The 16,327-nt window shown below is 35.1% G+C and overlaps 1 protein-coding gene across 1 annotated transcript in view; it reads right to left on the bottom strand.

The window, feature by feature from the left end:
• Window positions 1-16,327, bottom strand: part of LOC133099828 (centrosomal protein of 78 kDa-like) — a 147,236-nt gene that overhangs the window by 123,479 nt on the left and 7,430 nt on the right. The window contains 4 exon segments of the mRNA XM_061203692.1: window positions 12,906-13,080; window positions 15,075-15,178; window positions 16,244-16,303; window positions 16,306-16,315. Coding sequence (XP_061059675.1) covers window positions 12,906-13,080; window positions 15,075-15,178; window positions 16,244-16,303; window positions 16,306-16,315 — 349 coding nt within the window.

Below are 16,327 nucleotides of genomic sequence, written 5' to 3'. Positions count from 1 at the left end.
GCCTTTTCTCCTCTGGAGTTCAAGTTCCTTCTCCTCTTCCTCTTCCTCCTCCCTTCCAACAGTGCCTAATACCTAGTAAGTACAATATGCCTCAAGGTGTTTCTAAGCTCTCAATCACAAAATCAATAGAAGCCTCTCCAATCTAGACTAGCTGCTCTCTGCACTGAATCCCCTATTACCTTCCTTCTTGGTTTACTGCCTCATTTTGCTGGATTATTTCTATAAATAGCTTAAGGTGTAGCACAGAAGGTAAATTTTTCAAATTTCTTTGTGTACAAAATATCTTATTCAGCCTCCACTTATGACTAATAGTTTGGCTGGATACAAACCCCTAGGGTGAAAATTATGTGCCTGAAACACTTTGGAGGTATCTTTCTAATGCCTTCCAGGATCCATGGTGCTGATGACAAGTATGATAAAGTCAGATTTTAACTTTTTTTTTTAGGTGACCAGTATTTTTCTCTCTGGAATGGATGTATCCTCTCAGTATTTTATTCTATTTTAATTTATTTTTTCAGTATTTTAAAGTTTCACAATGAAGGGTGCTTAGGTATGAGTCTATTCTTGTTCATCTTGCTCAAAACTTGAGTAACTATTTTCAACCTAAGGCCTGATGTCTACTTTCACCTGTGGGGAATTTTGTTGCCCTTTGACAGCTTCCCTCCATTTTTTTTCTGGGTCTGGAGTTTCTAACAGTAACATGTTGGATCTCCTAGATGCAGCCTCTCTAACATATTTCTATCACATTTTCCATTGTGTCTTTCTTTTTTATATACTGAGAAATTTTTTTTAATTCATACTGAATTTATTTCAGCAACCATATTTTCATTTCCAAGACACCTCTCTTGCTTTCTGACCATTCTCTTTTTAATTAACACCCTAGTCTTATTTTATAGTTGCTAGCTCTTTTTAAACCTCTCTCAGGATACTAATTAAGGTTTTTTCTTAAATTATTTTGTTCCCTAAATTGTCCCTGGTCCTACTAGGATATGTTTTCACTCTTTTTCCCCCTCTCTCATGTTGTAAACTTTACTCAACTATCAGGCAAATGACAGTTATTTAAGAATGAGTGCAGAAAGCTCCCTGAAGTCAACGATTGATTGGTTTCTTATGCAGGAAGAAGCGGGGAGTAACTGTAATAGGATCCTCCCCAAACACAATTTTCTAGGGTGTAAAAACTCATACTAGCTGCCCTAGTTCTCGCCAGTTTCACTGTTTTCAAAATGAAATCATCTCATTTCAGGAGCGTGAGGGCGGGGCTGGGAGTCCACTCCTCCAAACCCAAACCTTCAATGAGCTCCCCTGTTTCTGTCACACTTTTAACTAACTCAACCCTCTCCCCTACATGCGCATCTGAGCATGGAGCTACTTCTGCAGGTGGGGTCAGAATCCTCCTCAGTTGCAGGTGGTCCCTGTGCATATTCTAGGTGATGCTTTTCCTCTGTTCTACTGCTTCAGTTTCACACTCTTCCACTTGTCTTCCGTCTTTCAAAACTATGTTGAAATCTCTTGATTGTTGTGGGCTTATATACTTAAACACTCTGATACCATCATTGTAGTGTCTTGTGAAAACGGAGAAGAGCTGCAAGGGTTCTCAGTGCATTCTGAATCTGCTATTCTGTGGTCCCAGTGTTTAAACTTCTTGATCTTCCCCAGTGTCTATCATTGCTTTTAGAAATACAATCTCCTGGTCTTCTCGTGAAGGAAATGAATACATCACATCTAAAATGACAAGGAATGTGGGTTAGATGCTCTAGGGTCTTGTCGTACTCTGCCACTTACTAACAAACCACTTACGTGTTACAAATTGTAGGTGCTCATTTATAAAATGAAAGGGGGTAACTCTACATGAAGTATAGATTTCTCCTACTCTAACATTTCATAATTTTCTAAGTTTTTTTCTTAAAATTTCTCTACATTATCATTAATTTTAATTTAAAAAATAAAAATCTAACTTTCTCTTTTGAAAAATCAAAGAGTAATTACCATAGTCCTACAATAATGGGATAATTAGTTCTGAAACCTGTCAAGTTTCATGTTTCATACGAAAAGAAAATCATATTAAATAATTTTTAAAAATTAAACATGGACTTTGTAGCACAAAGACAATGTCCCCCCAAATAGTGTTCCTTTATTTACTACAAATGTTCAGCTCTGCATTAAGGTTCAAATAAAATAAATATATTATTTTTGGGGTGTAAAAATTTCTTATGAAAATCAATTTTTCTTTTCTGTCCATACAAACAAAAGTATGGAATGACATTAGAGGTCAGGTTTATTTGGTAACATAATGTAGCTTCTTGATATTTTTCATTTAGGAAAGGAGAATATCAACATCAAAACATTTTTCAACTTTACTTTTATTTAAAATGAGGACATATTTTCCTCTTATAAAAAGAGAGTTCAACTAGAACTGTCAATTTTCTCATCTGTAAAACAAGAGCACTGAATCAGCTGACTATATTCATTCAGAACTCAATTTCTTTATCGTATGATCACTAAGGTTCTCCCTAAATCTAATATACTAATGTTCTAAGGAAAGGAAAATATATTACTAACGACATGTTTTGATTTTTATTTCTTAGAGTTCAAATGTCCACCATTCACCTTGGTCTAAGCTTAAGGAACCATTCAAGGGGATACAATGCAGATGGGAGGGGAAAACAGAACCCTCACACAAGCTGTGCCGTGTTGTAATCAGGCTTCTGTTTGAAAAATAATCTTCTCTATAGCTTTAAAGTGATAACTTTGTACCAGCAATGCTTCTTGTTTCAAACTGATTTTCTCTGGCTCTTCCTGAACACTTTCTGAGGAATCATTGACCTCTTCGATTTCTGAGGAGGAAGGACTCTCTACTGTCACAGTCACAGGAAATTCTGATGGACCTGAGTGTCACAAGAAGAAGATAGGAAACCACAGAGTTGTTAAACTAAAGTGCAAAGAAAGAAGACAAGATTGTAAAAAAGATAACACAAGTCAGGTACCAAATATCCAAATATTAGAGGACATTTAACAAAAGTGATCTGAGGTGTCATTATTTATAAATGTCTCTCACTGCTCCTTAGTCTAAAACAGGCAATGACTAAGTAAAATTACAGTAACTTTTTTTTGCTATGTTACTGTACAGACCTCTGTTGTACATGGTTAGGATTAGTAATGGGAATTGCCCATATTATTTTATTAAGGTTCTTTCACAGAAGCCAAGTGAAGAGCCAAGGTAAACATTTTTTCTCAGATCAACTTTATACTGCAAATAAAAAATTTATTCTTCACTATCAGACAAAAACAGTCTGGAAGAAAATGTAGTTTTTCGGAGAAAAATACATCAGTAAAGGGACTGATAAAGAATCAGAAGAATAATCAGAAAGTCGACATATCTAAGCTGTGTATAATAGATGTTAGAATTTTTAAAAAATAAATCACATACACATACACAACTAAAACTGACCCATCAAAAATTTCACCTTCTCATCACCCTTAAGCCAAAACTAGGGTAACAGTAATACAATTCTCCTGTCAAGCTTCACTGCCACTGCAATGTTGTTCAACTGGACATTTCCAAATATTTAAAACCTGACCTGGCCACAACCCCATAAATTCTACAGATCATAAAGAAGTGTGCTGGCATTATGTAAGTACGCAGAAGACAAGTCACTAGGACATCATTTTGACAACAAGCAGCAAACCTGCAGCATAGGAAAATCCCAACAGGAGAACGAGGCACACACTCCTCTCTCTGGGCATGCAAGGGCAGGACTGATACCCAAGATGCTCTTCTCTCAACCTCAGCAGTGGTGCCTTTCACAGAGCAACTATGCAGTCTCCCAGAACCACTGGGAAGGAGAATCTGATACTGACAGTATTAGCTTGCCATGAGGCCATAAGTGAGGGAATGTGTGTGGCCTTGGTGAGAGAGCAGAGGTGAGGGAGATGTTGCTTTATATTGGCTTTCAGATCAGGAATTTGTACATATAGCCCGCAAACAATGTTTCTTGCAAACATATGAACATTCTTGAGTATGACAGCTCCATGTGAGGGGTCAGAAATGGCAGTCAAGTTCGTTTCACTGGGTAACAGCTGATTTGCAGACTGGAGAACAGGCTTCCTTGTTTACAGACAACCACAAGGCTGCCAGTTGTGTGCCAAATCCACACAACTACACAGTTGCATTGGGAGAGTGACCAAACATGTTTTACATGGATTTATTTCAGAGAGGGAAATGCTTCTTGTAAGGCTCTGTCAGTTTAAAAAGCAAGAAGAATGACCATCCACCTTTCCCAATTCAAGCCCTATATATCATAAATATGATAGCTACACACCAGCCACTGATTACATACATCACGAGCTTTGATGAATGCAAAGCCCCTAAAAAGATATCAACAAAACAAAGTTAGATCTTGATGTAAGTACATCACCAGTTAAACTCAGTTAATACAACTATTTAGTATTATGTACAGTATCCATACAGAATTGGGTATAAAAATAAATAAGCTCAAAAGAAGGACCTGGAGGGCTCTGCTACAGAGAAAACTGAACAGAATTCAGCCGACTGGCTTGGTGATAACTCTCTGAACTGCTGAGAGGCCCCTTCAGTTCCTATGTTCAGGATGGTTGAGATTTCAGTCTCCCTTCTTTAAATGGTGATATTAATCGTTCTCTAATCTACCACTCTGTGTGACGAGGATGGACCTGAGATTAAGTGTCTCAAGAAGAAGATAGGAAACCACAGAGTTGTTAAACTCAAGTGCAAAGACTGGGGATTCAACACTATAGTTTATGCAACAGCAATTCACATTACCATTTGCAAAAAAGTAGTCGGTTGTCCAATGGGGATTATAAACATCAATTTAACATGAGCAACTGAACAGATATTTTACACAGTAACTACTTCAAGTACTATTTAAAATCAATTCTCTTTGTTTTCTTAAGCAATTGTTAATCCCCAATTTCGTGAATACTACCAAGTAAGTCACTTAAAAATCATCTAGAGCAATCTATTTCACTTAGCAAGCCTAAAGCTATAGTTCAACAATTTTATTTACTGTTCTGTGACAAAAACTACTATGAACAGCTATCCCCTGGATAAGTAATCAGGTAAAGCTAGTTTGACTCACTAAATCTGCTTTACTGAGTTAATAAGCCAGTTGATTTAGAATAGGTCTAATGCATATTTCTCATCCATTCTGCATTAAACTATTTCCCATGCCTAAAATGTCTTTTTTCCCATTCGTACATATCCGAATTCCTACTTCTGTGCTGTAGGGCTTGGCTGAACTACACCTGCCTTTAGTGAAACTTTTCTCACCTGCACAATTGGAGATAATTTTAGTCTCCTCAAAACTCCCACGGGGTTACCTCTGCTGTGACACTTGAGAAACAACTTGAAACTCCCAATTACTTTTTGTTTTTCTTCCTTAGAGGGCTCATTAGGCAGAAGCCATGTGTGAGTTATCTTTTTTCCTCTATAGAAAGCACCAGAGACCTCCCACATAATAGAAGTTCCAAAATAAAGAATTCTGAACGACTGAAAAAGACAGGGAATGCAAACACATTACCTGTTGCTTTTTGCACGTTCTGCAGTACGCCACGGCAGGAAACCAGACACACCAAGTGGTAGAGGTTCAGGACCATAACATTCTTTACCAGCAGAGTGTTTCCTTACAGGTTTCTTTGCGGCCAAGCCTATGTCTGACAAAGCATGAAAAGAAGGAATCAAGATGCACCAAAGGTCTACAGAGCAACTGTCACATGTGTACACTTTGAAAGGAATCAAACAGGCACTTGACAATGATGCCAAGGCCATTAAAAAGAGGAGCATTTTGTACAAAGGTTTTACGTAAGCCAGCATTTTTTAAAAATATAAGTTCTCTACAGTAAGAAGTTATTTTAACTGAAACAAAAGTATTGAGATGTGCAGAAATGCAAAAATAAATTTTTAAAATAATCCCAAAGTATGATACATTTCATGTATCATGCAGAAACACTCAAGTTTACTGAATCTTGGAACACCTTTGGCATTTCTGAATCTCAAGGACACAGAAACACAGATACACCCATGACTTCTGCCAAACAGAATCTTCAGAATTAGACCAAAATTTCAATTTAAGATGAATTTTTCTATGTAAAAACAATAAAAGTTATAAGGCTGCAAGTTGCTGGGTGGTAGGTGAGTCAATGTTACTCTCCTATAAGCCTGTCAACCTTCACTGCTCCTTTGATTTCATATAGAAAATACACAAAAAAACATATGAAACCCACTGGATAAAAGAGTGAAATGTGGAGACTTATCCTATATTTCAGTAGTAAAGAGGCAAGTATCTTTATATGAAATATTTGGTTGCAAAAACTAGACCTACGTGTTAATATTTTATTTAGAACAAGCCATATATTAAAATTCACATTTAAATATTTAATTTGAATTTACTGAAAACAAACATCATAGGTTAAAATTGTTATACTTATCCTTCAAATCTACTATATTTTATGTTATTTGATTTATTTTAATAGATCTTTATTGGAGTATAATTGCTTCACAATTCTGTTAGTTTCTGTTACACAACAAAGCCAATCAGCCATATGCATACACATGTCCCCATATCCCCTCCCTCTTGAGCCTCCCTCCCACCCTCCCTATCCCACCCCTCTCGGTCATCACAAAGCACCAAGCTGATCTTCCTGTGCTATGCTGCTGATTTCTGCTATATTTTAGCAGCATTAGGATGCAGGGTAAAATGGAGTGTATGTGGTAATATAGGACAAATATTTCATAGAGTGTAGCTTATTGATAATCACCACACAATCCTGTTTGATTTACATGCCTCTTAAAAATATACAGGAGCTCAGTTCATTTTGTGCTATTTTATTATGTTTTTTAACTTAATTACTGTCAAAAAAAAATGTTTGTATGCATGTGGTTTGTATGTGTATACCCTTCCTTTACTTTCAGAAACTAATGCAAATACATTTGTATTAAAATTTTTTTTAATTACACTTTTCTTGTTAGGAGATAAAAAATATTTCTAATAAAAGTTCCCATCTTTTTTTAGGCATACATAATTACAATATAAATGTGACACAGTTCACACCATTATTTCACGCCTATACTCACCTGGATCTAGGTATATACCCAGATACTGATTTGGCTTACCTCTATGTCTCCAAATAACTGAGGCAAATACAAAAAAAATCCCAAGAAATAAAATTATTCTTAAAATAGCTCAATGAGCTTGTATACTTCAGTTACATTTCCACTTTGTTTAATCATGCTAAATTAAAAAAAAAGTTAAATTGTTTTCTTCTCATTCCATGATGCCCTATTATATACCACCAGGTACTAATTTTACAGAATTCCTAATATGTTTTACATATACATGTTTTATTTATATATATTTACATTTCTAATATCATAGCAAAAGTCAACTTAGCTATTTTAAGAACACTTTACATATGATATAAATTTTTAATAATAATATCTAATTAGTGTGATATCACAAATCTTAACTTCTTACTTGTACTATTTGATTATTAAAATATCACTCTCTTGAAATAACAATTTGCAGATGATCATAAGCTTTTTTTTGACTTCATAAACACTCTTAACAACTTCTATTTAATACACTATTGTCCAAGCAAGTTGATTAATAGAGAATCAAAAACATACATCTTTAAGTAGAAAAAAAAAGCTGTATTTATGAAGATGTTTACAATAGTTGATTTTAGGTTATTTCCAATTTTTCACCAATTTAAAAAATTGACCAACTCAATGAAACCTTGTGAATACAATGTTAAAAAGTATAACTATGAATCATAAAATTTAAATTTAGTATGAAAAGATAAAAATGGCAAATTATATTGAAGCTATGTGGAATTATGTTTATAGACAGCAGGAAGAGAAAATAAAAATGTAAATATTGCTTGATAGGATAATGGGATTAGAGGTGGTCTTTTAAATTTTTCATTGTTATGCTAATACAATACCTTTATAAAACCCAAAAATCTTCAAACAACACATTTAAAAAAAATTGTGGGGCTTCCCTGGTGGCGCAGTTGTTGAGAATCTGCCTGCCAATGAAGGGGACACGGGTTCGAGCCCTGGTCTAGGAAGCTCCCACATGCCGCGAAGCAACTAAGCCCGTGTGCCACAACTACTGAGCCTGCGCGTCTGGAGCCTGTGCTCCGCAACAAGAGAGGCCGCGATAGTGAGAGGCCCGCGCACCACGATGAAGAGTGGTCCCTGCTTGCCGCAACTAGAGAAAGCCCTCGCACAGTAAACGAAGACCCAACACAGCGAAAAATAAATTAATTAATTAATTAATTATTTTTAAAAAAGTGAAATTCTTAAAAAAAAAAAAAATTGTGGTAAAATACACAAAACAGAAAATTTATCATTTTAATCATTTTAAAGTGTACCGTTCAGTGGTATTAAGTCAACAAATTTTTAAAACTTTCAGAGGGCATCTGAATAAAAGATGTGTTGTCTATTGGTGATTTTAATGTATCTGGTATATAACTAAAGTCACCACAAAACTTTTTTTGGGAAATAGGCAGATCATAAACATAAAAAATTTATTTTGCTTTATATTAAACCTTATTGCTTTACTGTTTCAAAATTCAAACTTACTCGCAAGAAAGAGTCAGTTTCATATTAGATTTGGTTTAACAAATGCTGCTCCTACTATTCATTCTCATCACCAAAAAAAAAAAAGACTATTTGTGACTAATGATAATATGTTCCAGAAAATAAAAAGTTAAGGTCTCTTAGAAACAATACAAACATTATCAGTAGAAGTAAATTATAGCAAATTTCTATATTCAGGAGAATGTGAAACTTACACCACTGATTGTTAAAGGGTTTTAAAAGCTTTTTATTACATTTGGTAACAAAATAATAGGCTTAGTTGTAAAATCCTGGGTTAACTACCATTTGGAAAATTAAATATACATTACAGTAAACATTGTTTTTCAAAAATGTTCAATCTAGGTCAATGAACTTGTCTGTAGAAGTCTTTTATAAGGATAATACATATTTCAAGTTTTTTTTATCATTGAGAGAAACAAGGTATTACCTGATTCAGAAATTTAGATAAGCATTTCTAAGAAAGAAGCAGGAAACAATGGGAAGGTTGGAACTGGGAAGAAATTTTGTTTCTAATAGCACACAAGGTAATTCTGCATTAAAAAAAAATCATTCCTCAAGAGCACCACTACTAAAATTATCATCAAAGTGCACCCCAAATTTCAATTGCAAAGTATTAGAAGTAATTATCAACCAGGAAATATTTTCAAAATAACGAAGTTTTTATGAGATCCAAACAATAATGTTGGTTAATATTAACATCTCTTTAAATTCATTTATTATATCTATATTCTATAAATTCTCATAAGTATCAAAATAATCATAGGTCTCCTAATATGCATGTGGTTAATATTGGCTGTTTTAATTTTAGCACACTGGAAAACATAAGGGGTATAAGTTCTAGTAACATTAAAAGCAAGAAAGAGTTACCAATTCTAACAGTAGCTTTTCCTTTTCGATCACTTCCCAAAATTATAGTTCTCTTTTTCTGTCTAGCAGCTTTGGATGGTTCCTTCACGATGGAGAAGTTATCCACTGGTACTGAGACAGAAATGATAAATATGCCATTTAAGTTACAGGTAATTTATGACGGTTTGATCTTAATTGGAAATTAAGATACTTTAAGTTAATAAAAGGTTTTCAATCTGCATTTCTGGGAACCTAAATTAAAGCATCACACAACATTTTCAAAAACAGAAAAGCCATTTCATTTGATGAAAAACTTAGTTTTAAGATGGCAGAATTGATAATTTTCTTTTAAGAAAGAAAGAAAAACAAGCCATTAAAGAGAAATTCTTCCGAGAGAACTAAAACATGTTATATACCTCTGACTTGGCACTCCTTCCATCTGGAGAACATTTTTTATAACTGCTTTCATCACAGAATGATCTAAAGTAAAATAAATTGAAATTAGAGTAATTATTTCCCAGTGAGTGGCTATTTCCATTTAAAACCAAAAGCCACCTAATTATTGCTTTTCCCATAAAATTAAATATGAAATCTACATTATATAATTATACACTTATTTCCCCCTTGTGTATTATAATTTCTTCCTCAAACACCTAAGATGCCATCTTGCAGACTGCCTCCAGTGGCTACTATTTTGGCAGCAGCAAAGGTCAACTTTAAACATTTTGCATCTAAACTGGCTTTGGATACCTCTGGATAGAAAGTACAGTCTGAGCACTGTCCAGACACTTAGATACCTAAAGGGCATCTAAGATAACAAACCAAAGTCCTGATATTCCCTCAAAAGCTGCTCCTCCCATCAGCCCCCTTTTTCTAAGTGATACCACCCAGTTGCACACATAATCGTCAACGACTTGTCTCCTTGTTACTATTTCCTTCATACCCCACATCTAATCTATTGGCAAGCCCTGTTAGCTACACCCTCAAAACACAACCTGAATTCAGCCACTTTTCACTTGCTCCAAACTTCCAGCCTAAGCTAAGCCATAAACATCTCTTATTTGGACCACTGTGATAGTCTCCTAACTGATCTCCCTGTTTCTCTTCTTTATCCTCTCAAGTCCATTCTCTATACCAGGTCACCTTATTCAGATACTATTTGGATCATGCCTTTTTCCAATTCAAAACCCTCTACTCATTTAGAATAATCCAAATATTTACTCTGGCCTTCAAGACTTTACAAGATAAGACCCCTGGCTAGCTCCTTGACCTCATGTCATACCACACTCTTCTTCATTCAGTACTCTGGCCATGTTGGCCTCCTTGCTTTTCCTTAAATACTCCACCCACCTACATGCCTGCATACTCATTGCCTCCTTGTCCTGGAATGTGCTTACCCCCAGATCTTCCATGGCTTGCTCCTCTCTTCATTCAGGTCTCCATTCAAATGCCACTTCTCCAGTGAACCTGACCCCTAACAAACCTATCCAATGGAATCCCACCTGCCCCCGCTCACTCTCCTTACATTACGATATTTCTGCACTTCCTACTATCTAAAACTATATTACTTATCTGTTTACTCATTTCTATATGAACTCCTTCACTAGAATGTAAGCTCCATGAGGGCAAGACTTTTGTCTGTCTGGTTCACTGCTTTATCTGTAGTGCCTAAACCCGTATCTGGCACACAGTAGGTATTAAAAAAATTACTTGTGAAACTGACAAATGAATAAAGTACTCCTTGCAAGAATTCAGAGGTTGCACAAGAAGGAAATAATGTTCTTGGTGGAAGCAGGCTTAGTATCTAGGTTCACCTCTATTCTGAGTAGAGATAAGAACAATTTACAAGTATAACTCACTTTACTTAGTAAATTATCTGCTAAAAACATAAGGGATGTACAACATTAGGAAAGTACCGTTTTCTAGGATACAAATAATAACAAATTCAAACAAGGTGTGAATAGAGAATACATACTAAAAACCTATCATGAAAGTATGATGGTCAAGAACTCTCGCAGTAAAAAGTCAGACAAAAACCAGAACAAATGATCATGAATTCTAGTAGCTCTGGGGCTGAACAACCTACTCATTTAAACAAAAGGGATCATCACAAAAGCACAGGTATTAAGAAATATTACATGAAAGGAAACTATCATGAGTCATTTATTTAAGTGTTGTGTGGAGCATCACATTAAAATAACTGGAGTCTTTCAACACCCCATGACAGACAGAAATAGCAAGTCAGACATATGGATCTGACAGGATACAATACAACACTTACAAACTCTCACTACAGAAGAATGGACACAGGGTGTAATTAACCAACTAGCTAAATTAATACAAACAGCCAGTAAACCTCACCAGTAAATCAAATGAATACAAAATAAAACAAAATGTGGTTATTCTCCTATCAGATTAAGCCAAGATTCTGTAAGAAAAGTCTTTACAATGTCTATACCCTTTTGACCCAACAACTCTCTTTCTATGAATTTAACCAAAAGAAATAGAGATATAGGTAAGGATATATATCAGAGTACTATTTGTAACTGAAAAACTGGACATACATTTTATACAAGATTGGATAAGCTATGTGTACTGTGGCCTATTCATATAATGGAACACTGAACAGTCACAAAAAAATGATGCAGGAGATGCAAATTTACTGACTTGCTAAGATGGTCATACTAAATTAACTGAAAAAAGTTATAAAATTTGGAGTAATCCCACTTGCATAAAAAAGGGAGAGGTACTCATTTTTGTAGTCTTACAGTTTTTTAAAAGTGCTACCAGCCAGTGTTTGTGAGAGGCAGGCTTCACATCCACTCTTGGGGTGGATTACAAATTGGCATAGCCTTTCTGGGTGGTAATTTGGCAATGTGTATTAAGTCTTAAAAATATGTCACACTTAGTCATTCCACTTGTAGTACCTTATTCTACAGAAGTAATCCCAATGGACACAGAGATGTATATACAAGGTATTCACATTGCTTGTGACAGGGAAAAGCAAACTGTCTAAATCTAATTGCAAAGAATTGATTAAACTATGGGACATCAATATGATGGAATACTACATGATACCTCATTAAGTGAAAAAAGCAGGAATATGAAATAGCAAGTATACTACAATTCTATTTTAGTAATCCCTAAGTGTACAAATATATTTATAGAAAAAAAAAGACTGAAAATATATACACCAAAATGAACAGTGATTATGTCTGGATATTAAGTTTATAGGTAATTGTTCTCTTGTTACTCTGTATTTTCTGTAAAGAATATATGCAACTCTTAGAGAAAGTTTAAAAGCAACATAAAAGCTATCAGAAAAATAAGGCTTTAAAAAAAATCCTATGACAACAGTATCATGCCAAAAGCTAAGCATATATTATATTAAAAATTCAATATTTTCAATTTTAGAATTTACCTCCAAGCCATAAATCCTCACTAAGAGATTCTGCAAAAGCACGAGCACCCAGGTCACCAATGAGCTTGTTGCAGTTCAGAGTGATGCGCCTCAAACCAGGCATACAGTCAAGATCAGGTCTCCTGGAACGAAGACTCTCAGCCCAGGTTTCTTCATGTCTTCTGATAGTCTGATACTTCAAAGATTTAATGGGACAAAATTAAGATGCTTCAATAAGGAAACAGGGTGTGCCTACTGAGTATGGCTTATTATGTCAGAGATTTACACACTCACATATCAAGCATATATGCCAGGAGAATCAACCTGAGAAATTAAACGGTCAGCTCTGCTTTACGAGTCCAGTGACCCAGATTCTAGTCGGTCAGTGATTAGATTCCAGCCACCGGATAACCTGTTTTTGAACAGTTATGTAAAGTTGGACAACTCAATTACAGTCTAAGAATTATTTTCCTTATCTTCTAAGTCAGGGAATTGGTTCTAAATTCTATCATTGCTGAGGCTCTAAATGTCATCATTCTGTTCTCCAATGGTCTCCAACCACCTGACTGGGCAACCCATAAGAAAACTTTTTAATATGCATCTTATTTTTTAACAAATTATATACACGAAGTTCTATACATATACTTTATGTACATTATAAACTACACAGATATTTTTAAAATAATACAAAGCTAAATAGGTTCTAATATTTTCTTTTCCTAACTCCTAAGGCATTATTTTATTTTATTTATTTTTAAAAAATATTTATTTATTTGTTTGTTTGTTTGTTTGGCTGTGCCGGGTCTTTAGTTGCAGCCTGCCGGATCTTTTACTTATTGCATGTAGGATCTAGTTCCTTGAGCAGGAATCGAACCGAGGCCCCCTGCATTGGGAGCGCAAAGTGTTAACTGCTGGAACGCCAGGGAAGTCCCAGGCATTATTTTAAAAACTATATTTACAGAATGGATCTCACATGCTACCTAGGGTATGCACACAAACTTTAGAGGCCTGGACTATGCACAGCCAGTTGGATGTGCCTTGGGAAAGTAATGGTTTGACATTTAACCACAAGTCTTGTCTTATAGACATTCAATTCTTTATATTCATAAAATAAATTCTGGTAACAGGGAACACTGACTTTAAATGGAAAAAGTCTTGCTACATTCTTGAAAAAATAAAAGACTCAAAGTGCCTGTGACACTCTAAAAGGAAAATCATTAGTGTCATTTTCCTATCAACAATAGCTTATAAAGCTCCAAGCAGAAATAACAGAAATCACTTACACAGTGCTTAGTATGCGCCAGGCACTATTTATACAATTTAGTTCATTTAAACCTCATAATGAGGCATAGACATTAAGTGATTTGCCCATGGTCAAATGCTATGAAAAGGGAGAAAGGGAATTTGAACCTAGGCCATTTGGCTTCGGCACCCAAGTTCTTGACTGTTTTCTCCCCCAGGGGTCAATGGACTTGCCCTGTATAGGCTCAAAGAATTCTTCAATTTTTAAAATCTAAATTTAAACATTTCCAGCTTTCTGGGCTATACAGTTTCCTTTGCAACTACTCAACCCCACTGGAACTGGCTGAAAGTAGCCATAGCTACCATGTAAACAATGGGTGCGACTATGTTCCAAAAAAACTTTCTTTACAAAATCAGGCGGCGGGCTGGATCTGGCCCACCAGCCATAGTTTACCTATCCCTGATCTGCACCATCAAACTATTAAAAAGGCTTCATGTCAAATTATTAAATAACTTTAGGCCTAAATACACTCATTAGAACCACTGTAAAGTTGTTAAGGCATTAGTTTAAAAACTGTATTTACAAGTTGCTGATGTAGTAATTTTTCTTAGTTTATAAACTACAGCAGCTAATAGACACTTGATTCATTTAAATCTTGAAGACTATAATGGCATAGTTTCTTCACAGCATCACAATAAATGTTTTCAGTAACTAAAAATACATAAAAGTACTATTATGTATTATATATTAAATCTCTTATTTCTAAAATTAAGTGGACTATCTTTACTAAATGGTAGAATCCCAAACTGAAAACTGGTCATATTCTTTCAACAAAACGAAAGATGCACTCACAGGTATCAAAAGACAAAAATTAACGGCCATCTGTGTCAATGTATTAATGTGCTTCAATCACATATGTTTTCATGAAAGTTTAAACATAAAATCACCTTTAAGATCTTGGCCATGTAATCTGCTCCCTGCCATGTCAGATTACAGCCCGTGAAGTTTACTGTCTTAAGAGTGATAGAGTTCTTTATACCTTGACAAATAACTAAAAGGAAAAAAAAAACCCACACACACAATAAGATGAAGAGCTTATACATTTGTCAATCTTGACTTATTTGCTTTTCTTGAGTCAATTGGAGGTTTATAGCCACATTCTTAAAATCATTAACTACAATCTTCCCAAACAGGTAATTGATGAACTGATGCGTTCTAAAACTTGTCAGTAACAAAGTGTTATTCCAGTTTACAGCAACAGTTTAATTCTATTTAGGTACTAAAACTGAATACACTGAATACTGCAAACTTTATTGCCAACCACTCAGTAAAGTACTACATACTTTTGAGAAAAAGGAAAAAAAAGAAAAACCTAAAAAGCATAAGACTCTTCCTATTTTCATTTCCAATGATACATGCCAATCTTGATGATCAATCAGCGATTTAAATGTCAACTATAAACCCAGTATTTTATTAGGTGCTATGCAGTATACTAGAGCAATATGAGAGAGAGGACCTCAAACCCTCTCTTCCCTCAAATTGAAAGGCAGGCTTCCTTACCCCTTCAGACCACTACTGAACATAGGGCACGGACACTAATATTTCAGGACCCCAATGAAGAGTCACCTGCTTTGTGGTTACTTCCATGACACACCCTCACCAGCACCACTGAATTTGCTGCTCCTACGGGACGTTACATATATTTCCTATTTTAACACATACCACAGTGCATTATAATTATGATTGCAGATACATGTTCTAACAATTTAAAGAGAATGATGACATTTTTGCTCTTTACATCTTGCTATTTCCCTTCCCATAATATTTCTTGAAGAGAAACAATAAAAATATAAACAAACACAAAAAACAGAAAATATACAAAACGTGTGGTTTGTGGCTTAACACAAACTTAAGTAAGATTAATTCTGACAGTATCCAGCATGACAAACTTCCATGGTACAAATGAGAATTGACCAAGGTTTGAGCAGGTACAGGAGACAATCCAGGCATGAACAACACCAAGAAAAGGTAGACAGGAAAAGGTAGACAGACATGGTGTGTAGGAAATCACGAGACCAGTCTGATGGGAAAAGACTTAAACAAGACTGAAATTCACTTTCTAAACCTCTATCTCCAACTGGACAATTCACAAGACTCAGGTGCACCAAAGAAGCCAATTATTCAATCCCTTTAATGGGGA

This window comes from Eubalaena glacialis, chromosome 10 (assembly GCF_028564815.1).
Source record: "Eubalaena glacialis isolate mEubGla1 chromosome 10, mEubGla1.1.hap2.+ XY, whole genome shotgun sequence".
In the NCBI taxonomy this organism is placed as follows: domain Eukaryota; kingdom Metazoa; phylum Chordata; class Mammalia; order Artiodactyla; family Balaenidae; genus Eubalaena; species Eubalaena glacialis.
The sequence above is the reverse complement of the archived record's forward strand: the minus strand, read 5'-3'. Positions and strand labels throughout refer to the sequence as shown.